This window comes from Heliconius melpomene, chromosome 9 (assembly GCF_056956725.1).
Source record: "Heliconius melpomene rosina isolate 202511_hmr_F chromosome 9, ASM5695672v1, whole genome shotgun sequence".
NCBI lineage: Eukaryota > Metazoa > Arthropoda > Insecta > Lepidoptera > Nymphalidae > Heliconius > Heliconius melpomene.
This window is the reverse complement of record NC_140397.1, coordinates 8711393-8736723: the sequence shown is the minus strand read 5'-3', so window position 1 is coordinate 8736723 and position 25331 is coordinate 8711393. Positions and strand designations below refer to the sequence as shown.

The following is a 25331-nucleotide window of genomic DNA, read 5'->3' as shown; positions in this document are numbered from 1 at the left end:
TTGGTGGTAAGAAGGCAAAGTTAGAGTCATAATGGGAACCGAGTGTCTCAGCACTGAGTTACCGAATCTCTCTGCATATCATGCTATGTGCGGGACAAAGCGTAGGTGTACGCTCTAGATTTAAATATTTTGCAAAAAAAAATCAGCTTCACGCTGTATCCCGCACACAGCAGAGTAGGCAGAGGGAACCTAGTGTTAAGATACTCCGTTCCCCACTTTCTGCCGAATTCTGAAGGCATTGCGTGTTGAGTGGCAGAACTCAACGTCTCGCTTTGCCTCGACACCAGAGCGAAAGCGAAGAAATGGAAATATATACATAAATAAATATTTCACTTCCTCGAGTGGAGATCGAACCCACAAAAAAAAATCTATATTGTAAAACAAAATTTCTTGACGCCACCAAACACTCAGTAATAGTTTATTCACAGAAGACAAACCCCTCCTCAATCAATCAATAGTGACACTTGCCCCGCGGTCTGTAGTAGTGGCACCGCCTCATACCTGTAAACGCGAGCTATGCGCAAATAATACACTTGGACCCAGCATTTACCTCCAATGTAATAGCTGGTTCGAATCACTTTGTGATCATTCAACGGTCTGTCCGATAGAGCGATGTGGGCAGGAGTTGATGTGGACCCTTATTGTCAATAATGTCTGGGAGATTGATCGTTTTGTAATATTGTATGGCTTTGAGTCTATTGATGTTTGAATAATATTGTATTGCAACTGTTGGACTTTAACGAAATATTTGCGTTTTTTTTTCTCATCCGCAGATAGCAGGACAGGCAGAGGAAAATTAATATTATGACACTTCGTGCCCCATTTTCAAAATCACCAACGTCAAAATTTACATCTATAATAATATAATAAGATTAAACTACAAGTATTAGTTATTTCGAATTCCGCTATTCTCTTCTCGCAAGTGCCGACCGACCTCAAGACCACTGATAAATAACATCCTCAACAGCCTAGCAGTTAGCGTCGCCTGCTAATATGGACATTTGCCTGGTCTCGTTCGCACTTTAAACACTGAGCTCTGATTGCCTCTGATTTGTCTTGATAACGGCGTTAGACCGCGATTACGTTAACTACTAACGAGGCGCTGTAATTGATAGCATCTGGGTCACGTCTAACTTGTTACAGATATATAGTACGTACACGCGGGAGTCTCGGGGGAACAAGTGTAATGTGATAAAATATTGGCGTTACTAATTTGAGGTGCACTTTTTAACTGACTTGACGCAAGAGAAGATAGTTATCAATGCGACTGTATTTTTTATATTTGTTACCTTAGAACTTTTGACTGGGTGAACTAATTTTGATAATTCTAATGATAAAAGTTAAAAGTTTGGTTGGTGGAAATTGAAGAAATGGTTTTTTTTGTTAAAAAATATTAGAGGTAAGATTGTGATTAGTTGTGATGCTGCTATTGCAAAATCGTCCAAAAGAAACAAGTAAGAGAATATTCAGGAAATCATTGTGGCCTTCGTAGAGCAGTTTCACAGTGAATTCTGGCTGGAAACATTACATTTTCCTCGCTTTATCGGACCCCAACGCGGCGTTGAGTTTGGAAAATAGCCGGAAATTCACGATCACATCTTGTCACATGGATCCCTCCCCTACACTGCTGTTTGAGAGATACAAACGACGTAAGCGGTCTTCTCACTCTTAAAAGTATAATAATACCTTTATTCTCACCTATTACGAATCCAGACGGTCTAGTAAATCTTATTTGTATGTGTTATAAATTGTAGCGAAAGGCAAGGCGTATAATCTCTCACCATAATTTTGTCAATTGCTAACGATTAAATGTGGGTTCGAGTTCCTGTTTTGGTAAATACTAAATTGTAGGCGCTTTCAAATAGTTAGCTTTCACTTCTAAAAGGCCTTTAAGAATTTCTGGTAGGTACCATTCTCCATAAAATTAAGAGACGTAGGAGGAGAAGGTTATCAATAATACTGGAGGAAAGTTACGTAAAAAGCATGAGCCCCTGAAGGATATGAAGAAATTGTTAACGGTGGACTAAGTGGAAGAGGTATACAGAGACTGCACAGCTAGGGATGATAAAAAGAGTGAAGGTAAAAAAATCGGAATCTTGAAATTATCACTAAATTGTTTTGCTTAACTTCGCACTGTTTCCTATAATGTGCATATAAGTCGGAGTGTTTAAACACTTGAGTACTTCGACTTTATTTTCCACCCAATTTTCACGTCCTGTTACCAGAACGAGGAAGTGAAACCAATTCATTCCCGAAGTGGGAAACTCATAACTGCAGCCAGATGCTGTGCCACTGCACCACGACGAAATAAAGAAAATAAAGATAAAGGAAATCTAATAAAACAGTTTCTTATATAATACTGCCATAACTAACTTACGACAATACGTGACTACAACTTGGCAAAGCTCAGTTTGTTTCTCCCAAATGGGACCTTACAGTTGACCTTCGTGCAGGAATTACACCTACGACCTATTACCTAGTAAGCAATGCTCTCTAGGAATAGGAATTATATTATAACTTGCGTTCACCTGCCGCTTCGCGTTCGTGTACAGAGAAAATAACGAAAAGTTGTGTGTTATAAGTGTCCGAGGACTATAATTATAGTAATATAGGCTTCCTAGATAAAAAGACTAAGGCGAACATAATAGTTTTTTCAAGCAGTAGTTGTTTAGATTAGCGCGGTCATATTACTATAGACTACAGATTTATACAATCTCGAAAGCATTCCGAGGCAGCCGGAGCCAGCACGTAACAATTATAACGTCTGTATTACATTTCCTCGTTCTGACAGTTTACGAGCCTATACATATTATGACAATTGTTTAACGCATTCAAATTTTGGTTCCAAAAATAGAAAAAATCTTTAAGCTATAAGTGATTTTATAGCTATACCATAAAAGACCAAAATTCTGTAGCAATTTTGATTTTAGTCTGTATTTTGGTGTGCTGTAAGTAAAGATATATGGGGATGCATGTCTGTCTGGAACAAGTTATCTCACGCCGTCGCATTGTATTCAGAGTATCTTCATGTACTCGAGTCAATTAAGTCGATGTGTTTCCTGTATTTTGGTGTAAGGGCGCTTTGATATCTGTATTGCTTATAAAATTCAATAGCTGTAGGATTTGGGTATGCGTGGATGTCTCGAAAAGTTGGTTTGTATGTGAGGAATGTGGGAATGATAATACAATTCAATAATTTTAAACGTATTCAAATGATAGGAACTAACATAAATCAGTTATTTGGCTGGTCTTTCTTTCAGTTTTTACAACTAAATAATTTCTATATTGCTATATAGAAATAAATCCAATCAGTCCTTGTAAGCATCTGTCCTAAAATATGAACCATCTTTAACTAGATAATATATAATTTTTTAAACCATAAAATCCCATATTTAAGTGGCCAAGTATCTCAGGCAAGTCAGCCAAGTCAGCCAAGTACAATATTGTGACACCCCCGTCCGTCATGCACACCCATCCCATTCATAACCGTCATTAGTCGCGCTTAACCGCTACCGGTTGAAACACTACACAAACGAGCGAGTAATATACGTGAGAAGTTTTTAATGCTATAAAAATGTGGTAAATATATATTATAATACGTGGATTTAGAGATCCTTGGCAAAAAGCTAATTTTTAATCTCGATGCTCCGTAACGACAAATTTAGTATTTTCGGAATGTAGTGTTGAGACACTCTGTCGAACACAACGGTTATGGATTCAGTTACCACTACTATTACCATTTTCTCGCTCTGGTAGCAACACACGGCGCAGGGTTGAGCTCCGCCACTCAACACGTAATGACTCGATAATTGAACAATGTAATGGAAACGGAGTTTTGTTGTTTTGTTCACAGCTTAATAAATAAGGAAACTTATATACAGAACCATTATTATCCCACAAACATCACAGTGGTAATGGTGTTTCTAACATAAATGACTTAACGCGCCGAGGACCCTATAAATATAGGTAATATTGAATTCCGATGGCTTAACGACCAATTAGAAGGGACATTTAATAATTTTTCGCCTCAACTTATTACATTGCCGTCTCTACAATTTATTATTTCTGCTGCTTTAAAATATGTCTTTCACATTCCATTTTGTTTAATAAAAATATTATAACTGAAGCGCAGTTACATATTAAGAGGTACAAGTCCTATTGGAAGTAATATTTATTAACTATGAGGAACCCGCTACTCCGCTTGTGTAGACATTATTACCTAATTAATACCTTAGCAGGCATAATTAATGTCGAATATTAATCAATATCATTTGTCTCCGTCTTGAAAATCTTAAAAAAAGTTATGCAGCTATACAATAATATATATATATATATATATATATATATATATATATGCCTACCCTGCTGTGTGCGGGACACAGCGTGAAGCTGTATCCCGCACACAGCAGGGTAGGCAGAGGGAACCTAGTATTAAGACACTCCTTTCCCCACTTTTCGCCGAATTCTGGAGAACCTAATGAACCAGTGAACCAGAGGGAACCTAGTGGTAAGTAACTCCTTGCCCTTTAAGTAACAAATATTGCTGAGATTAGTGCGTAATAATATTATTGTAGATGTATCGATATAATTTTTTCATTGCCTTAAAATATTTGTTAAATATTCCAATTCCACAAAGAACCCTAAGCCTTGTCAACCTTTACAAGGGAAGTTAACTAAAACTAAAACCAAACAGTAAATTAAAAAGTATATAAAAGTAAAAATGTCCATTCTCATTGAGGCACTATTAAAGCAACCCCATTGTAAATCACCGGAGAGTCCTCGTTATCGTAAATCAAGTTGTAAAATCGCATCCAACTTTGCCTAATAGTCATTTTGTCACAATATACAGATAAATTACTTGAGGGGATATAAATCTGGTACGATCGAGCCTCGGGTGATAGTCTACTGCGCTGTCGGTGCCTTTGTCGGTACTCTATTTGTCTTTTTGAAAGCAGTAATGTGACCGTGATCATCATAACCCTACAGGTTATGGATGGTAAATGTGATTTTAGTAAGAGTAATTAATAAAATGAACGCTCAATAAATAAGAGATTTAAATTATTATCCTATAGGCTCTGTAGATAACCTAGTAATAAATAAATTTGTTCTTCAGTTTCTCCATATATGGTTGCAATCATGGGAGTAGGAATGGGGGCCAGGGTGGTTCGTTCCTATCTCAGAATAGTCTAGTGTCCACCTGTGAGCAATGCGGAAATTCCGCCCGCGAGTTTTCCGCCACCAAAATATTATCGGAAGGAAGATAATCACTTTAAAGCTATATACAATTCCACCGGCAATTTAGTTATGATCTTTGACTTCTCTGTCCCTACCCTACTGATGTTATAAATGCGAAAGTAACTATGCAATAACTAAAAACTTGGTCAAGTAAGGTCACACAGAAGGGTCGGTAAACGGAACCTAGGAAGTATTAAAACACTCCATGCCTCACTTGCCATCGTATTCAGGAGGCATTGCATTTGAGTGGCAGAACTTATGTTACTAGAGCGAGAAAATGAAAATATTAAATATTTCATTAAAAGTGTTGTTATAAAATATATTAATATTAACTAATAATTTAATATTGCTCAAAACGTACATTATTTATGTCATTATTTATTTCCAAAACATTCATAAATGTCTATTGAAATTAAAATAACTTAATCCCTTTATTCATTTATTAAAAAAGTAATATTAGAAGTCACACTATAAGAACACAAACGCAATTCAGCTTTGTGTAGTTCAAGCGATCGAAACCACGGGCGGTCATTAGTAAATAATAATTTATAAATTTATTCAGATATGTAATAGTAAATGGAATAATTTCCAGCAACCCGACGAGCTGGTGAAGTCAGTGAAGCTGACATCACGGGAGCGGCGCTTCATCAAGTTCGCCAGCGTGGAGTACGGCGGCCAGCTCTACATGACGCCGCAGGACTTTCTGGAGTCGGTCGTGGAGCAGGAGCCGAGACGTCAGTATTGTAGAATGTTAATGTGATGCAGTGGCGTAACGAGCTTAACTCGCGCTCGGGGCAAAATACTTCTTCAGCGCCCCCCAGGCAAACATAATAAAAAAACACTTAAAAATGTCGGATATGAAAATATTTAAAATGGCTCTATGTTTTTCATACTATTCAAGCGTTCAAGATTCACAAATCTCATCTAGTTACATTGAACATTAGTGAAATGCATAGGTACTGAGACTGAGGTCCCCCGCTCATAGACCACCGATCGCATTACACCACGCATACTTACCAATTCCCTCGAGAGGAGATCGAACCGACAACTATGAAAAGACTGTAAGATATTTGACATTATTATTGGACATTATCTTCCAGCTCGTCTCAAACGGCGGGTGCTTACAGCCAAGGAGATAGAGCAGCTGCGCGACCACGTGCCGCCGCTCAGGAAGGGCTCCTCACAGATGTTCCGCAACATGAGGGACAAAGGTGGGAGACACTATAGTTAACAATCTTGATTGATCAACTGTGTAACAATAATAGCAAAATGTTATATTTCAGGAATCATTTCTTACACGGAATATCTCTTCCTGCTGTCCATTTTGACAAGTACGTATATTAGTATTTTTACTTAACTAACAAAGCATAAAAATGTTCTTATACTTAACTCTGTTTATTATCTAAAGCCACTTTTTTTTGGATTTCCAGAGCCGGCGTCAGGTTTTCATATAGCATTCAACATGTTCGACACTGACGGCAACCAGCGCGTCGACAAAAACGAATTTCTAGTCGTAAGTCAACTTACAACAATATGATGATATATAAAGTATGTTATAAATTTTAAGGTTTTGTTACATTTATGATACTAAATAGCTAGATAAAAAAATGGTTGCTGTATTTTTTTTTTTTTCATTTAATTGCTATTTTAAATTCGTAGGCGTTTCTAAGTAAGTAATACCCATAAAAGGAAGAGCAGGTAGTTTTTTAAATAAATAATAACATTAAATAAACTTTTGTTGTGTAAAATAGCACATTTTGCTTGTCCACGCACTTATAATAACCCTCCCTTCAAATCTGGGAAGGCTATTCTAAAATGATAGATTATTATTATATTTTTATTTGCACAGATTAGACATTAGTAATATACAGCACAATATTTAGTAATAATATAATATTAGAGCATTTAATTAAAGTATTTGTAAGTAGTATATTATTATATTTATTTTTATTATATATGTTTATGTTTAATTTTAAGTTATTTTCATAAGTATAACATGCACGATTAGATCCAGCGGCTCCTAGGAGGCTCTATGAAACAACGCAAGGACCTCGACGCGAACAGCGAGAGAGCCGTGAGTGGCCGGAATCAGTTAACTTCACGCTTTATTCTGTATACATTTATAAACATTGTTATTATCTGTGAGAATTCTTGTTTGAGCTGGGAGAAGGTCTAATTATATATTATATATTGACACATGTATTTGACACTTCTTCATAGTAACAAACGAGGGAAACGCTAAAATTGAAACTGTTAACATTTTAAATACTTTCCCAAATGGACTCTTTATTCACAACCATTACATATAATCAGATATTTTTAATATTATTCAGGTTCAGTTTTAATTAAATAAACAATTTTACATTTCATAGAGCAAGCGGGTTCATGTATTTACATACATATCATAAAATGGCGTTTTATCCTATCATCTACCACAGATAACACAAATTTTAAAACCTGACATAAATGACACTTAAAATATTTTTTATTATTAAATTTATTATATTTTTCTTGCTTTTCGATTTGTATTACTATTTATAATAGTATCTACACAATGTGTACATTGTAGTTGCTAGCTCTTGTGTCGACGAATACGCTGAAAGAGAAGATGGCTCAAGCCGAAACCAAACCTGCACCACGGTCATTTGTAAGTGCTATAATAAATGTGCAGGGCTTCGTTGAATATTTTCTAACTCCTTCTTTATGCTTCCTGCCTCTTTTAAGCGCTTATTTTTATTACATTAAACAAAACCTAGTGATAAGCCACTACGTTTTTCACTTACTCTTATCCATAAATATTTTGTGGGTAAAGCTGCACTTCCGCTAATTCAACTGAGAAAACGTAAATATTATTTTCTCAAAGAGAGATATTATAAAAATCATGTGTCCTATTTGACATTTAAATACTGCACTACTTGTCTTTCTTTAACTAATTTCTAAATAAACTGCAATTTAAAAGTTTTGACTCACACGTTACTAATAAATGTGTACTAAAACGTATTTATAAACTATAATATTAAGAATATCACCTTCGCTCACTCTCATTTTACAAATTAACTTGGGTGTCAGAATTCTTTCAAATATTGATCTAGTAATATTCCTTTACCGGACTTTTTTAGGATATAAGTAGGTGAAAAAATTTGAAGACTATAATTTCATAAAAAACTTAAGATAGTACTTAACACTTTATATTTATTAAACATTGCGTCGAACATTAAATAACCATTTCCACAAACAACACCCTAAACAACCCTAATAGGAGTTATGGAACTCTATTTAAATAATATTAGATGGAGAAGATCTTCAGTTTCGCGTGGCAGGACAAGCGGCGCGGCGGCGTAGCGGAGGATGGGGACGACCAGGGGCTGCAGCGACGGCACGATGTTGATACCTTATTACAGGTACTGAAGTCTAAATTATAATATGAATCTGTTATATATATATTTGTAGTTTCTGTTTTGAAACTTAACTAAGATCTAATTAAACTAAGATCTTTAAGCTGACTGATGAGAACGCCCTGCCTGCGCGGGCCCTAGTTAGAGTTTATGTTAGTAGATGTCTAAATTTATTTTTTAGAAAAAGTGAGTGAAGTGGTGTATTTGGGGAGTTTTTTCAGTAGAGACGGAAGATACGAGATGGATGGGGAAAGGCGTATTGCTGCCGGTAACAGGATTAAGGGAGCTTTAGCTGCAATGATGAGACGGCGAAACGTCAGCACGTTTGACCGTACACAATGTAGTGTTGATACCGACTGAGCTCGAGAAGAGTGAAAGAAAGATGAATGCTGTGTAGATGTGATCTCTTCGTAGGTTATGCGGAGTCAGCTTAGCTGAATCGTTAAATTATATAATTAAACTAATCGAATCCGCAATGAAGAATGAAGATGAATGAAGCATAGAATGGCATGTACTAGCGAGGTTGTCACGCTGAGAATGAAGAAGAACTTGCTCAGCCGGTTTAAGCACGTTGAACGAATGAGTGATTTTTTTTTGACTGGACTTTATTGCTGTTGACCTGGACCGGCCTTGACAGCGTCACCGGGCGGGACAAATGAGTGATGAAAGAATGGCAAAAATGATTTATAATGGAAAAGTGAGCTGTAAGATAGAAATTTGTAAACCACATGATGATTGTTTTAAATTTTGTTCTATTCCTTTACCCATTTTTTCAAAAATAATCTCTTATTATTTGACATATTGAAATCAAAACTTTAAAGTAACATACTCAAAATATCTATTCGTAGGTACACTTCTTCGGTAAGAAAGGCACCAACGAGTTGAAGTTTGAGGGTTTTCGCCAGTTTATGGAGAACTTACAGACTGAGGTCCTGGAGTTAGAGTTCCATGAATTTTCTAAAGGTATTTGTAGCTTTGGAACATAATACCTACATACATAAATAAATTCAATTTCTGTCTAGTCTATCTGTATTTTTTTTTATTGTTTTTCTTTTTAATGGCTAGTCCTGGGTTTGTAAGCCCACTATTAACATTTCATATACGTTATTCTATTCATGCCGAGATAATAAAATCTGTCTTTAAACTATTTGAACTTAATTTTACTCTTTTCGATAGTGTTCATAGATTATTTTTGAATGAAGTGGAAGATACATATATAAAATTAAAGTTTTTACACCTACAGGCCACGAAACAATATCCGAAGTGGATTTCGCGAAGATCCTCCTCCGCTATACGTATCTAGACACGGACGAATACGACATGTACCTGGACCGGCTGCTGGAACGTGTGCGGGACGCCCCGAGAGGGATCTCCTTCGAGGAGTTCAAGACCTTCTGCCAGTTCCTCAACAACCTGGAGGACTTTACCATCGCCATGCGCATGTACACGCTCGCCGACCATCCGATATCGAAAGACGAGTTCTCGCGCGCGGTGCGCATCTGCACGGGCGCGGCGCAGTCAGCTCGGCTCGTGGACACCGTGTTCGCCATCTTCGATGCGGACGGGGACGGCCTGCTCAGCTACAAGGAGTTCATCGCCATCATGAAGGACCGCCTGCATCGCGGGTTCAAGGTAAGGCTGTATGACTTAGATACACATGTGTGGATATGAGATCTATATGTGGGCGTGTGATCACATACGTGGATGTGATAACAAATGTGTGGTGCGAGGATTAAATAAAATTAAAATTACAAATATCATACACATACTACTACTAGTGGGTGGGCAGTTGGCTGCCCCCTGACCAGTAGCACAACTGACTAAAAAGTAGATATTAGTATGAGGGAAAAATATTTTCGGCTATATCACTCTTTTTTCACTGCCCAAATATATAAGCAGAGTCCAAGCACTAATTGAAGGCGGCAAACTGTCTCTTTAACTGTTATCATAAAGCTCATCTTGTTGCCAGAGCGAGAAAGTGAAAATATGACATTTTTTTATTTTCTTTTCTGCATATAGAGGGAATATTCACAACCATCGAGTAAGTTTTATTATACATAAACAACTGTTAGTAATATTTATTTAATTACAATTACAGTCGTACGCCAAGAACGAGGGGTGGGAGGCGTTCAAGACCTGCGTGAAACAAGAGATGAAAAGCTCCGTCTAGGTCTTCAGACATATTGCATATTGTATCACATTACTATTTGTTCGGTTGAACCCGCTAACCTAAGAACTACTGGCTCATATTGGATTTTTTTTATTTGGATTTATTGCGAAAGGCTTTAGGCTAAATCATATCAGGTTAATAATTTCGATGTAGCTTAGTTATTTCAATTTGATGTGAAACTAGCAGCAACTAGCAAGTAGCAACTAGCTAATTATATTCGTTTTAGTAGAAAAGACGAAGAAAATGAATTGATTTTATTTAACTAACTCAATTAACTTTTATCTAAAGCACTTGTTAATTGACATATAATGGTCTAATTTTATGAAGCTTATTTCGCTTTATTTAGTTTTATGTTGTTAAAATTATTGCGAGTTACAATAATTGCTTAAGAAAAAAAAATACTAGCAAGAAAATTATTATTTTTAATGGATTTAGTAAGGAGTTTTTTGTCTTGTCATTAGTGATTATGTCACCAGCGGTCTTGTGAAAGTGATATTATTGAGATTATTTAATTTATTATAATAATTCTTTTTAATTTTCAAGTTGCGTTTTATACTTATTTTGTACCAAATATTATGATATTTAATGAATGCCTATATATTGCCATTTACTTGAAATACCTAAACATATTTTATAATATAATACAAATTTTATATTGATATTTGATTTTTTTTATCAAAATTACGCTTATCAAATAACTTGAAACATATAATCGTTATAATTTTAAAAAACTTTCAATTAAAAATAATAACTTTTATTTAATAATAAGATTTAAAAATATATATTTATTTAAAAAGGGTATGTTTAGTAAGTGTAGGATAAGTTTAATAAATATATCACTCCTTATTTATTATTACCACTAAATTACTATCCCCCATTTGAAAAAAAAAACAAACATAAAGCAAAGGTACTATATATAACTTACACAACTTTTTTTCAATTTGTTTTTTTTTCTTTATTAATATTAGGGAATAGATAGATCTAATAGAGAATATTAAAATCAAAAGACATTTGAGACTTGCTTCTTCCGTATACAGTCACCGGTAGTCACATAGGCTGGCCAGCCTAGCCTTCTAGTAAAGTTGAGAAAGCAGATTCAGAGAGCGCTACATCATACGCCATGCTTCGCGCTTCACTCATTGGAAAGAATCTAGAGGACGAACTTAATTGCCACACCATCATTATAATATAAATAGTGGGCGTGGGCACCTTCTATGGACGCAGAAGAAAAAGAGAACAAAAACTAAATTGACAAGACGCAGCGACGCTTTCGACGGTAGTCTAATTTCATAATTAGACTACCTTTAGTTACTGTATTTTGTCTTTTCTAAATAAAGCATAAAGTTACCTATTCTGTGAATAATTCAATAAATTTTTATTTAATATTTTTTTTATGAAATATACTCAGACCCATAAAAGATTTATTAACTTTTTGGACGCGAAAACTTGGCGTAACAAGCTTATCTTTGTTTCTCGTTCCTATCGTATGTCTATCACTATTTTTTACTATGACATTGTACATTTTGTCGGACAAAGAGAATACTATAATATACAAGTTGAGAAGCAACTGTAATAATATCTGTATCTTTGAAAATATCTCGCTGAGAGTCTCGCGCTTTTATAAAAACTATATTATAAAACCTACATAAGAAACTGCTGCTAAAGTTAAAAATAAAAATGAGACAGAAGCTATAATCAAAGAAGAGAGTGAAGTTAAATGTAATTCTATAAACGCACCTGTAAAACAATAAGAGAGAAACTTAAGAAGTAGGCCTGATATAACAAATAATACTAGGAGCAAAATAAAAGGCGTTAGTCCCCTAACGTATTGAAGAATACTTTTGGGGACGGGAAGAGTCTCATCGACTAATGTCATCTCTGGTGCTAAATCTCCCATAGTTAAAAAAGCACCAAGAAAGTCCATAGGAAAACAAAAATGGTTACTCCGAAAAATCCTGTACCAAAAAGTGGGTCACGTTCAGAAGAATAGTTTCGGCCTCCGAAATCTATAGAACTATCCATGACACCTGAAGAGATTGCGGAGGAAGCTAAAAGAATTGGTCCTTGTGTAACTCTGTCATATGGCAAAGATAAGGCAAGAAATAAAAAAGAAAATAGAAGAAGACCTCTAAAGCGACGATATATGTGAAATGGATAGCGTTGAGCGTTTCCGAAGACAGATGGACTGTGAAGTAAAAAGAATGGCTCAGATGTGTGACACTTTGGAGAAAATTTCCGAACAGATGCAGCTACCGGATGCTGTGCAAGAAGCAATCTGATAAGCAACAGGGCAAGGAAGGCTTGTAATGTCAGAAATTACGTCAGTTTGCCCCCATCCTCATCAAATGCGGATAGTGTCCGGAGCCTGGCCAAGCCTTGGTTACACCCGGAGATCTCCATGGCTTCTGGGATATGGTATTTGCAGGTAGAAAATGTTGATATGAGATTGAAGAAATTAGAAGAGATGAGAGCTCGTGAATGGGCGGAGGAGAAACCGGTGGAGGTTAAAAAGAAACCAGTGGCTAAATCTGCAGTTAACAAAGTAAACCGGTGGCGACCAGCCGCTTGAGGAATATTATTGCTGTGGCAAGAAAAGCAAAGAAACAACAGTCAGACCAAACACCAAACAACGAACGAGAAGAATAAAAAGATCAAAAACATCAAAAACATGGCGTATCATCATCACAACAGCGCTCTTTGAAGCTGATGCCTTCTCAGCTTTAATAGAAAGAACGGTTCCAAAATACTCTGCTTTACCCTGAGAGTGACCAGCCTATGCGACTTCACCGGTGACTGTATAGGGAAGAAACCAGCTTCAAATGTCATTTGATATTTTTCTTCTTCTTCTTGTTTGTCGTTTGGTGTCGCTTAAGAGGCCTTCTTATAATTTCTTTATCATTTCTGGCCTCGCATAATCTTTGTCATATGACAGAGTTACGCAAGGACTAATTCTTTTACCTTCCTCCGCAATCTCTTCAGGTGTCATGGATAGTTCTATAGATTTCGGAGGCCGAAGCTGTTCTTCTGAACGTGACCCACTTTTTGGTACAGGATTTTTCGGAGTAACCATTTTTGATTTCCTATGGACTTTCTTGGTGCTTTTTAACTATGGGAGATTTAGCACCAGAGTTGATATTAGTCAATGAGACTCTTCCCGTCCCCAAAAGTATTCTTCAATACTTTAGGGGACTAACACCTTTTATTTGCTCCTAGTATTATTTGTTTAATCAGGCCTACTTCTTAAGTTTCTCTCTTATTGTTTTACAGGTGCGTTTTTAGAATTACATTTGACTTCACTCTCTTCTTTGATTATTACTTCTGTCTTATTTTTATTTTTAACTTTAGCAGCAGTTTCTAATGTAGGTTTTATAATAGATTTTTTATAATAGCGCGATACTCTCCGCGAGATGTTTTCAAAGATGCAGGTATTATTACAGTTGCTTTTCTATTTGTATATTATAATATTCTCTTTGTCCGACAAAATATACAATTGTAACAGATAATATAATACCTAGCATTATACCACCCGCTAAATAGTATATATTCTGTTTTGTACTTCAATAATAAACAATAATAATATGATTTAATAATTAACAATAATAAACAGTAGTTAGAAAAGAGCAACTGTTGAGTTTCTTGCCGGCTCTTCTCAGCAGAACTGCCTTCCGAACCGGTGGTAGCTTTTTGTATATATGTTCATTCGACGATTCAAAAATGCTCGTAATAGTATACTTACTTGAATAAAGAATAATTTGAATTTCAAAATTAGATTAAAACTTTCATTTTTAGGGCCAAAGGAGTATGGGTGATTTTTAGAATGCTTAATTTCTTTGGAGAGCTTTTGTAAAGATAGAGTATTAGAATTTATAGAATTTTGAGATCTAGTAACACATCGAAAATTACTTGGCATAGCTTTTGATGGTGGTGGTGGAGGTACAAACGTTAGGGTATTATGTACTACACCAACTATGTAGGGCTTTTTTTTCGTGTTCAACTTTTGATTGTACTTCTTTGACAGGTTTTGGACTTTCAGCACTTGGGATATTTCTGTATTGGTCATAACTGGAATATGAAGTTTGTATAGTAAATTACTTTAAATAGTACAAAATACAATGTGATTTAGGTTGTTATCTTAATTTATTACTGCACTGTGCCTTGTAACCACACTCAGATATGTTAATTAGAGTTTGATACACATTAAAGTATTACATTGTCATTTCATCGATCTGAATGCATCATGTTTGTATAATTCCATATCCATTTACGTACCTAATATGAGATTTACTACTTAACTTGAAAAGAAAGAAATCAAATATCAAATAATCTTACATATTCTTACATATGCTTATAAGAATGCAATGCAATTGCAAAATTTGTTTACAGTTGCAAATGAATCTCGCATGAAATACGTATAATAAAATATGAAATATGTATAATCACTATTTATTTTATTTTATTCAACAATTAAAAAAATCAAGAAAATAATAAAAAACAGACATTCAGTTTAGTCGGAGGTTAAAGATAAACTCAATATATCAATCGAGTGATGGCATGTTCTAGTCGTTTATAATATTTAAGTGCTTATTTATTTGAAACTTCTTGTTTAAAATTTGCTTGATGAAAGTTGTTTAAAAATTGTACACTTTTTACTGGAATAAAATGTTGAACAATTATACATTTTGTTTTATTTATTAAATCTTAAATTCTTAATTGAGGCCATCATGTCACCGTGGGGCAGTATCGGCCTGCAAGTGCGATGGTTGTGAATTCAATCTTCGTAGAATGGAAGATTAATTTTAGTTCCACCACATTCCATTCCCTTGGTGGTTCAAGGTCTAAAACCAATTAGGGCATTATTTTTTTGTAATAAATAGTCTCTAATACATGTTTTTGTCCTGTTAGACTAAATATATGACGATGATATTTAAAATGTAACGTATTTTAATAATACGGAATCGATAGGCTATTCCACTGTGATACGACGCGATATGAAATATTTATCAGAACGGCAAATAAAACATTAATTGCAATTACTTTAAACCACTTTATTACTTACTGTGTAATAAACTAAGAAAAAAATGTGACATATTGATGTCACATTTCTCCTATTGAGAGAGGAATGAACTGTTACTAACAAATCAATAATAGTCATATTTAATAATTAAACATTTTAAAAATACAAAGTAATTTTGTTTTTTTTTTCGAGATAACGTTTTAACTGAAAATAATGGACGGAAAATTAAATCGATTTTTAAATTCGAATCAACAGTAATTAAATATTTTATGAAATATCTATCTTTATATAAACTAATATTTAATATTTAATTCTTTATAAATATCAATATGCATACCAAAGGTATTTATTTTTCATACTTTATAAAGATTTAGCTTTCCAAAACCTTATTGAAGACATCTATGAAAAGCATTTATTTATATTAATAGAAAAACACTATGAACATTATTATACTACTTTAAGTACAGAAATATATCTTTACATGTACATATATAGATTTAAAAAATACACAGAACAAGAAATATTTTGATGGGAACAGAGTGACCTAACACTAGGTCCCCAGGCTCCCTCTGCCTACCCTGCTATGTCTGCCGGTAGCGGGCAACGTGAAGTTCAAAAAGCAGCTTATATAAATTACAACCATTTAAATAACTATGATAACATAAGATATATTGAGATTAATGGAGTACAAATAATAATTATACTTATTTATTAGAATCGAATCTACACTTCAATAAATATACATATAGTTCAAAATAGTAAGAAACAAGTTTGGAACTTATATTACTACAACCTATTATCTAAATAAAATAATATAATTTTTTTTGAGTCTTTAAATAATGTAATGTAATGTAGAAATATTTTTTTTACTCTTCCCTTCCGATATCATGGCATAGATACTAACAAGATTGCTTTGTTTTCTTTTCATATATATTTCTGAAATATCAAATTAATTTGCATCTACAGAAATATGAAATCAAAAAAATATACTTCTTGATAAATATACTTATTAAGCATAATCAGTTTAAATTGCTGACATTTAAAAACAATAATCACTTTTTCACTTAAGTCATATGAAAACAACCGCTTGCAGCGAATTTCAAAAATAAACAAAATATCATAAATAATGAAATAATTTATTAAGCTGTAAATAAAATATATGTTAATATTTTACATACGTACATACATACATTTATATATAAACTTATTTACGAAGCATCGAATCTATTATACGTTATATGGAATTTCAAATGAATCCTTTTCATACTTTAAAAAAAGGAATAACTCAAAATTCAAAACGCTCATATTGTTCCCTAGTTATGTATATATGTATGTATGCAAGTTCGTGTTTAAATTACAGATAATGGTGGAGGTGGTCGGTGAGGTCGTGGTCCTCGTCGGTGGCCATCGTGAGTCGGTGTCGGAGCGCGAACGATGCTAATACACGCGCCACCTGCGGAAATTCGAATACACTTATTAAAAATTAAATGCATACAGACATGAGGCTATGAATGAGATTGAGAGGGGAAGGGGTGGTCATATGCGCCGTCCCACCCGCTTACCAACAAAAATTAAGACAAAAAACTTTACATAAAAAGATCAATTCAAAACAAAAGTCAAGACAGACAGCGTGTGATGGGTGACGGCAACGCCGCGTTTAACATATATCAAAGATCATTACCTCAGCGGGCGTGTCCTCGTGCACGGCGTGACCGCAGCGAGTTAACACTTGCATTTGAAATTTACCTGGAATTTTATATAATTGTTAACAAACTCGGGCTCGTGTAGATATAGGTGACAAATACTATAAAAGCAGTGGAATTGTGTCAATTGGGAGCAGTTGCTTGTAGGCAACGGCCCTGATTGGAAGGAAACTCGTGTGAAGTATTGTTATTGGGTGATACAATCAAACCAACTAACCGGTATATCATAAAAAGTATAAATAAATAAAAGGTCCTTCGAGCCAAATTCAATTTATCATTTGCTAATTAATTTATTATTTGAATAAAAAATTGCAATTTTTTTAAATCAGACTTAGATTATTATTTTTATAATAATTACTTGCCTTGCATTTGCCCCACAGTGAGTTCTCGGTCCAATCCGTCTAACGACGCCAAAAGTAACAGTCTTGGAGCTCTAACGGATAAGAACGCTGAGGACAGTCCACGGAACCACCCCGCCCAGTGCGACTCCGAACGGGACAACGGGACACGCCATGCATATCTATACATATAATCAAATTATAACATGGCTAAATCATTCAACATAGTGTTTAAAAAATTGGGCAGAAAATGGTAAAAGGAGTGTCTTTGCGCTAAATTCTCTTTGATTATTTTTAAGTTTACGTTGTATCCCCTGTTAAATGCAGTGTACACCTAAAAAATCTTTCAATTTAAAGTGTGGTGTAGTTTCGCTACTCAAACAAGTCTTCCTGTACTAATTCACACAAACACATTTTTTAATTTGGAAAATAATAGTTAAGGTGGTCTAGCCTACATAAAATATTTTCAAATTTTTATTACTTTTACACTTTTTTTTTATTTTATTTGAACATAAATTTTAAAATAATCTCTTAATAAAGAAATACCCTCCCTTCCACCACCGAGGGCTTTAGAAATGGGGTGTTGTTCTTGATTTTCCTATTGCGCTACTGAAGTGCGCGTAAAGCTTTCACCTCGTCGAATATGGCATCTGGGCAAAGACCCCAAGTAAGAATTTACTAAATTCTAAATAGTAAAATAATAGAACACTTACTTCAGATTCCCCCCACCCACAACCGAGGGCTTTACAAACGGAGCATCACCCTCACCCTCTCCATTTGCCTCGCTCTCCCCGTTACCCTCCTGTAGCGCGGATGAGGTTTCTTCCTCCTCAGATATGGCATCAGGTCGATAGCCCCTTGTAGCGGGTTCAAGGGGCAGGCCCTCACTTTGGTAATCTTCTACTTCATTGATAGCCAGTTGGTCGGTGGAACAGCTAAAAAGGAGACAAACTTCAAATGTCACATAATAATTATTGTATTTTTTTATATTCCCTTTCTATTAGTGCCTGCTTTTTATCCCATTAACTTAAATCGCAATATTTCATAGGGGCGAAGAATTGTTAAGGATACTGGCAACACTTGACACAACAAAAAACAAATTTACAAATGAAACTTTCCAGACATGAGAGAACGCAGGAATCTTTTAAAAGAACCTCTCATACAATAAAACATCAAAAATAGCGTTCATTAAATCTATAGACAACTACAAAAACTTAACTAAAGTATTCATTTCCTTTTTTATAATCCTACCTATCCTCCTACTAGCGACCCTCTTGCGGCTTCGCCCGCTTTAACTACTGGATTATTCATGTAATGTATGTTTGCAAAGCACTTAAGATAATGTGAAAATTAATTAAACCCTAATGCAACCCGCATTTTTGTAGTTTCAATAAGGATTTTCCAATTGTTTTACACAGCAAGGATTTTTTAGTAGGTACCGTAATTTTAAATCTGTGCTACTAATCTTTTCAAGTACTTATTAAAATATATTTAAATGACTATTTTTAAATAGTTAAATGACTATTTTTAAACGGAAGAAATTATAAACAAAAACCTACCTACTAATAACTACTACAAAAAATGTGAAACCAAATATATCGCGCTTAAATAATACATTCAACTCCAATTATCCAATACGTGCAAACGCATCTAACTAAATCTTCGTTGCTATAAAGGCAGCCGGGTTTTTTTTTCGAGCTTGTGGTTAATGCTGAAGGGGGTATTCTGTCCCTGATGAAAAGCAAGCACGACGTGGGTGCCTGTGAGGAAAATTAAATAGAATGCATGGGCCGGGAATCGAACCCGGGCCGCCCGCGTGGCAGGCGAGCATTCTACCACTGAACCACCGATGCGTGTAAGGCAGGTGGGCGCGGCGGACGCATGGCGAGTGGCGAGCCGTTTCGCAGCAAGGATTTTTTTGATATTGTAACAACTTCTAAAGTACTTATTAAAATGAAAAACAGTAAAAGACAGTTTTGGTCGACATTAAATGGCCAACGTAACTAATATACTTATTTATATGCTGAGAGTAAGGGATAAGTGAAACTTGAGTAACATACAGCTGATGTGTCAATGGCGGGATGTGTCAACAATTAAATGCGTTTTTCTCTAAAACTATTCGCAATTTCGAAATATTGTAAAAAGCAAATTTTATCTTCGTGTAACGTAGAAAATTAATAAAGTATTTTAAAGGATAAGGATTAATACCATTAAGGAAAAATATCCCTCACAATAAAAAATATATTGAAATTATTATTTTTAGATAGAAATATGATCACTACACGTTATTCTTAAAAGATACGAATATGCTCTCGCGGACTTTTTTGTAGATCTTATTAAGAGGAACAATACTCCAGTACATTTTTTTCATGTAGTACTTACCATTAGAGCAGCGCATGCGCGAAAGTGTCTCAACGGGTAGGACTTTATACACATTTATCGTATTTATGTTAATTTACATAAGAATGTACAAATAATAAACTATATATAAACCTTCTACGAAAAACACTCGACTTAATGGTGAAGACCGCATCAAAATCCATTGGGTGGTTTAGAAGAAGAAGAGTTAGAAACAACAGATAGACACGAAAAGCGACTTTGTTTTATAAGATATAGGATAGGATACCAAATAAAAATTATTAAGAAAATGAAAATAATATACAAATATAATATATTTATAATAATAAGCACCGTCAATAAACTGCTTACTAAATTATATGACAAACGTCATATTAGTCAACACAAGTAGTTTAAGTCATTTATAAAATAAAGGGCAGGCAGAGAGAAACTAATGATAAGATGAGGTAACTTAAACATTAAATAAGTTTTCATTCTTATTACATTTCAGTTTACAGCCGCACGCTTGTGCTCTTGAATCACGCCCTGAACCTTTATTCTCCAAAGTCCATAGCTCTTATATCACATGTGTACTAATATTGTTTTATAAGTATTAATTAACTTCAACACTCACTTGACAATCTGGCTGGGCATGGACACGCGTGCCGACTCTACGTTACGAACCTGCCCACTGCGTACACTGGGAACAAATAAATGAGAACAATACAATAATACATTTTACGTAAGATATAAAAGTAGTAAAATATAATGACCTGTATATGTATATGTGCATGCTGTAAAAATTGCAAGTAAACAGTAAAATAATACAAACAAGGAATAATCCTTGATTTATTCATAACTTCAAATGTTTAAATTGCGTATTAAGCTGCAGAAATTAAAGCCGCGCTTAGTCTTGCCAGAGCGAAATAATCAATATATTTAATACCCCAGAATAGGATTCGTACTCACAACCACTACAATAACGTCGCCTTATCGCCTGGGCAGTAATGAGTCTCACCCACATTTGCTGCTTTATTTATTTTTATATATAAAAGAAGATCTGAAGAAAAGAATCTGATAGACGGAGAATGCCACTAAATCAAGATAATAAACAAACGCACCACCACTCTATAGCATGCTCAATGCTCTTGAAGTGTGTGGGTCTGCTGCGGAGGAAACTCTGCATACTTGCTAAAGCCTCCATTGCTGTGCCTGAAATATTGAAAAAATATGTTTCAAAATTCAACATAATGTATGTTGTCCAATAAATAGAATCAGATTTGCTTGTTGCATTATCTTGCACTGTGACGGTTGGCAGCTGTTGGTATCTATTAAGTTTGCTGTCCAATAAGCTTCCCGTTAATAGCCCGATTGCTTTTTTATACTCTTTAATGGTTGACGTTTCTTTTAGCAAATGACAATGCCAAGTAATTAGAACTGCCATGTTCAATTGGTTTTTCTCAGTTATAGATAAAATAACGACTTTTAGTATCAGCAAGATGACATGTCTGTGATTGTTCTGTTGAATGTAAATATTTCTCAAACAACAAAGAAAAATTCAAAGGGTTATTATTAGCATACCGCCAAATATGGACAAATCATCGAAAATTTATTTAAGCTCATTGCTCATTGCTCATTTATTTTATTGCGATTTCCAACGCCTCAAGGTTACTTGGAAGAAATCGCTATTTCAGCGATAAGGTCGCCTATTGTACCATATTCTTTTACTTGTATTCTTCTATTTCTTTTTTGGGTGTACGTACAATAAAGAGTTTTATTATTATTATTATTATTGGCGCTCGCATTTAGGTCGTCCTATGGAGGATATTTTTCAATATTTTTAGAAATGCTTCATTGGTTTCTGGACATACATGATGGTTTACAACTTGGACTGTGGAGGCGAGTGGTAATTTTAAAAAGGGTTTTAGAGTTACATTTGGGTTGCAAGACCTAGACATTGCTCTGAGCTGCTCACTGCTCCATTTGTGATAAATGCTAAATATTTAATTCAAGAAAATTCCTTTAGTAAACATCAAATTAAATGTTACCTCAAAAAATTGTATTATGCAATCCATTTATAAAGATAAGTAAAAAAGTGATTGAGCTCCTTTTACAGATGCAAAATTAGGCTTTTATAGAGTAGTTCAAACTCTACTTTTACTTAAAGCTAGTCAAGATAAAAAAAACCTTGTAGAATATATGTAAATGTCATGTTTCCGGTATAGATGTGTGAATACCCATATCTTAAAAACAGACAAGACAAGATATACTGAAAATCACTATAAAACAAACCCACACCCACCTTCAACCACATCTATAACAGCAACCCCCTGAACACACGGCTCTAATGCGGGCGAGTGTGCCGCCCGCACCGCGATAGCGCCTCCCATCGAGTGCCCGAGGAGGATGATAGGGGGTATCTCTTGAGGGTACAACTTGTGCAGGATCTGTTCTACATCCCTGGAAGATAATGATGGAATAAAAAAATTTCTTCACACTGTATCAAGCATTTAGCAGGGGAGCAGAAGGAGCTTAGTGTTATGACATTCCGTTCCTCTCGCACTAACTGAATTCTCAAGACAGTACAATGTACATATTGATTGATGGAACTAGCAGCAATAAATACACCCTTGGTGAAATTAATAATTTCTTCTTTCACATCTTCTTCTTCTTAGATTCACACTGTATCCTGCACATTTGAGGGTATGCAGAAAGAACATGGGAACCAAGTGTTAAAACACTTCTGTCCTCCACTTTCCTCTGAATTCTGAAGGCTTTGCTTATTGAATGGTGGACCTCAAAGTCCCACTTAGCCTCATTAAACCCAAACCTACCTATAAATAGCATCAGCCTCATTAAACCCAAATCTACCTACAACCAAACCTACATCTTATGGCATTTACAGTTGTGCCCTTGAACCACAACTGGCCTCAGTGTGATTACAAGGCAGAGAGGCATTGAGCTAATATGCAGTTTCTCAAAAAGCAGGTATTGTATGGTACTTTCTCTGCTTATGTTATGTGTAGTGTAAACAAAAATTAAAAAGTTAACTTACTTAACAAGAGTTTCAATGCTGAGATCGTCTGAATCTTTAGCTTTTGTCTCTCCATGCCCCCTCACATCTATGGCTACCACTTGACAGTGTATCATATTGGTTATTTCTTCCTGTAAATAATAAAATGTATATTAAAATTAAAATGTATTTTAATATTTAAGTGATTATAGATATAGCATATTTACAATACAATGATTAAAAAAATAAAGTTCTTTTTAGAGAAACATTTTTATTTAAAATATTTACTTGAGACAAAGTGTGTCACTGTTGGACGTACCAACGAATCAGACACAAAATCCAGCTTTTACAATGACTTTATTTACTCTTGTTCTACACAATTCAATTCTATATACACTCATAGTTACAATATTTAAATATTAATTCTAATAACAAGTTGTCTTGATAAAATCTTAGAACGTAATGAACACAAGTGCCTTGGTGTTTATGCTTTTATTGGAAATCCACTAGAAAAGACGCAGCACACTATCGCCACTTAATACAATCAATAATGGAAACAATATCAAATGATGTCGTCGTTATTACAGTGACACCTATTAATGTATATTATGCTAACAGTCACTAAGTATTGCTATTCAGCTATATAGAGCAGGCAATGATTCTTAAAGAATAAGAAATAAAATAGAAATTATTAATTGTTATAGAAAGTGAAAGAGGTTAGTCATGGTGCAGAGGCACAAAGTGTGCTACAAAATCGACTAGTTGTGGGTTCGATCCCCACTTGAGGAAATGAAATATTTATTTAAATTTGTTTTTTTAATTTCGTTGCCACTCACACACCATGCCTCCAGATTGCGATAGAAAGATGGGGAATGGAGTGTCTTAACACTAGGTTTCTTTTGCCAACCCTGCTGTGTACAGGATACAGCATGAAACTGATATATTTATATTTTGATCGTAAAACAGCTGTACCTACTGTGAATAGAGACCAACTTAATGCGGAGTATCCTCCTCCATGCAATGCCACAATCCTTGGTCTTTGAGGGTGGTCAGGTTCCGGAGATAAATAAACTCTGAAGACTCCTTCCTCAGTATCAATGTCAACATATTTTTCATAGTAATTCTTCCATGATATCGGCGTGTAGTCCTTGCGACGTCCTCCACTAAAAGGTGCAAGTCTGTAAGTGCAATATTTATATAAATTTAAGTTTCCAACACTAATATCTTATACATTATACACATATATCATGTTTTTTTTAACGCATTATGTTAAAATTTAATATAAACTTTCTAAAAACACTAAATTGATTTTATTTTGTCTATATTCTTACTTTGATACACCTGATGTCCGCGGTATTCGAGGAGGAAGTTTATTCTTCATAATACTCTTTTGTAAAGCAGACATCTTTTACTATATACTATATACAATGTCCGTTTAATAAGTAAAGTCGTGTTAAAGAAAACAATAATATCAAATTCAGTGAGCCGACATTTTATATTTGTTTGTTACTGTCAAGATACATTACAAATGTCAATTCGATAATCGATTGTCAATAATGCCTAAATTTAAAATGTAAGTCAATATTATTATTTAATTATAAATGTTATTCATATATTCATTTCTTTTATATGTACAATTGATATTTGTAAATTCACATAATACATTCCATTATTTGTTTACCTTTATTTTAAATACTTATTTTTTTACTTTTTAGCAGCTTTACGCTTTTTTCCACATTGCAGGGTTAAGCACTGAGCAAAGGGTACCTTATGTTAGAATATTCTTTTTCCTACTTATTACCTCTTTCATACTTTGCCTTGCAATAAAATTAGAAAATAAAAATAATCAATCCTATGAGCATGGGCGTATCTATAAATATTTTCTGGAAGGAGGCCTGGACTTTCGCTTTGCACAAATATTTTCATCTAAATGGGTGAAAATGGAACTTGCGACCGTCGCGTTAACAATCAGATGCTGTGCCACTGCGGTACGACAGTCTGTGATGAAATATGGAAAATACAAAATTATATTAATTTTACTATTTTAGCAGTACCATTTTAAATAATTAGTAATTACTTTTACATGAATTTTATGACAATCGGTATTAATCGATATGTACTCGATT

At 34.6% G+C, this 25331-nt stretch overlaps 2 protein-coding genes across 6 annotated transcripts in view; one reads left to right on the top strand and one right to left on the bottom strand.

Moving 5' to 3' along the window:
• The window catches only part of MICU3 (Mitochondrial calcium uptake 3), a 78357-nt gene extending 62884 nt beyond the window's left edge, over positions 1-15473 (top strand). Inside the window, exons 2-11 of one of the 4 annotated variants that reach the window (XM_085189986.1) lie at positions 5828-5969; positions 6336-6446; positions 6519-6566; positions 6666-6748; positions 7244-7309; positions 7805-7882; positions 8526-8636; positions 9479-9593; positions 9874-10262; positions 10729-15473. In XM_085189986.1, coding sequence (XP_085046112.1) covers positions 5828-5969; positions 6336-6446; positions 6519-6566; positions 6666-6748; positions 7244-7309; positions 7805-7882; positions 8526-8636; positions 9479-9593; positions 9874-10262; positions 10729-10800 — 1215 coding nt within the window. In that variant the 3' untranslated portion in view covers positions 10801-15473. The remainder of the gene's footprint in view (positions 1-5827; positions 5970-6335; positions 6447-6518; positions 6567-6665; positions 6749-7243; positions 7310-7804; positions 7883-8525; positions 8637-9478; positions 9594-9873; positions 10263-10728) is intronic. The other 3 variants (XM_085189987.1, XM_085189988.1, XM_085189989.1) reach the window with 3 other exon arrangements.
• Positions 15474-15824: 351 nt separating this feature from the next.
• On the bottom strand, positions 15825-24720 carry LOC146536490 (protein phosphatase methylesterase 1). Of its 2 annotated transcripts, XM_085189984.1 has the most exons (10): positions 24537-24720; positions 24182-24383; positions 23248-23357; positions 22495-22652; positions 21314-21404; positions 20827-20892; positions 18569-18790; positions 17880-18037; positions 17496-17560; positions 15825-17267 (listed from the first exon to the last, which is right to left on the bottom strand). In XM_085189984.1, exons 1-10 carry the CDS (start codon positions 24608-24610, stop codon positions 17169-17171), a joined length of 1245 nt encoding a protein of 414 aa, XP_085046110.1. In that variant the 5' UTR covers positions 24611-24720; the 3' UTR covers positions 15825-17168. The 2 variants fall into 2 exon arrangements, with proteins under 2 accessions (XP_085046110.1, XP_085046111.1); XM_085189985.1 differs by lacking the exons at positions 24182-24383; positions 24537-24720 and adding an exon at positions 23494-23610.
• Between the last annotated feature and the right edge of the window lie 611 nt (positions 24721-25331).

What these genes read in the sequence shown, in the direction of transcription:
- LOC146536490 (XM_085189984.1), bottom strand. Translation starts at nt 24,610, where the DNA reads ATGTCTGCTTTACAAAAGAGTATTATGAAGAATAAACTTCCTCCTCGA. An exon ending in ATGCCCAGCCAGATTGTCAA is followed by an intron (nt 18,791 to 20,826) that starts GTGAGTGTTGAA and finishes TCTCCTTTTTAG; the next exon opens with CTGTTCCACCGACCAACTGG. An exon ending in GTGGGTGGGGGGAATCTGAA is followed by an intron (nt 18,038 to 18,568) that starts GTAAGTGTTCTA and finishes TTATATGTATAG; the next exon opens with ATATGCATGGCGTGTCCCGT.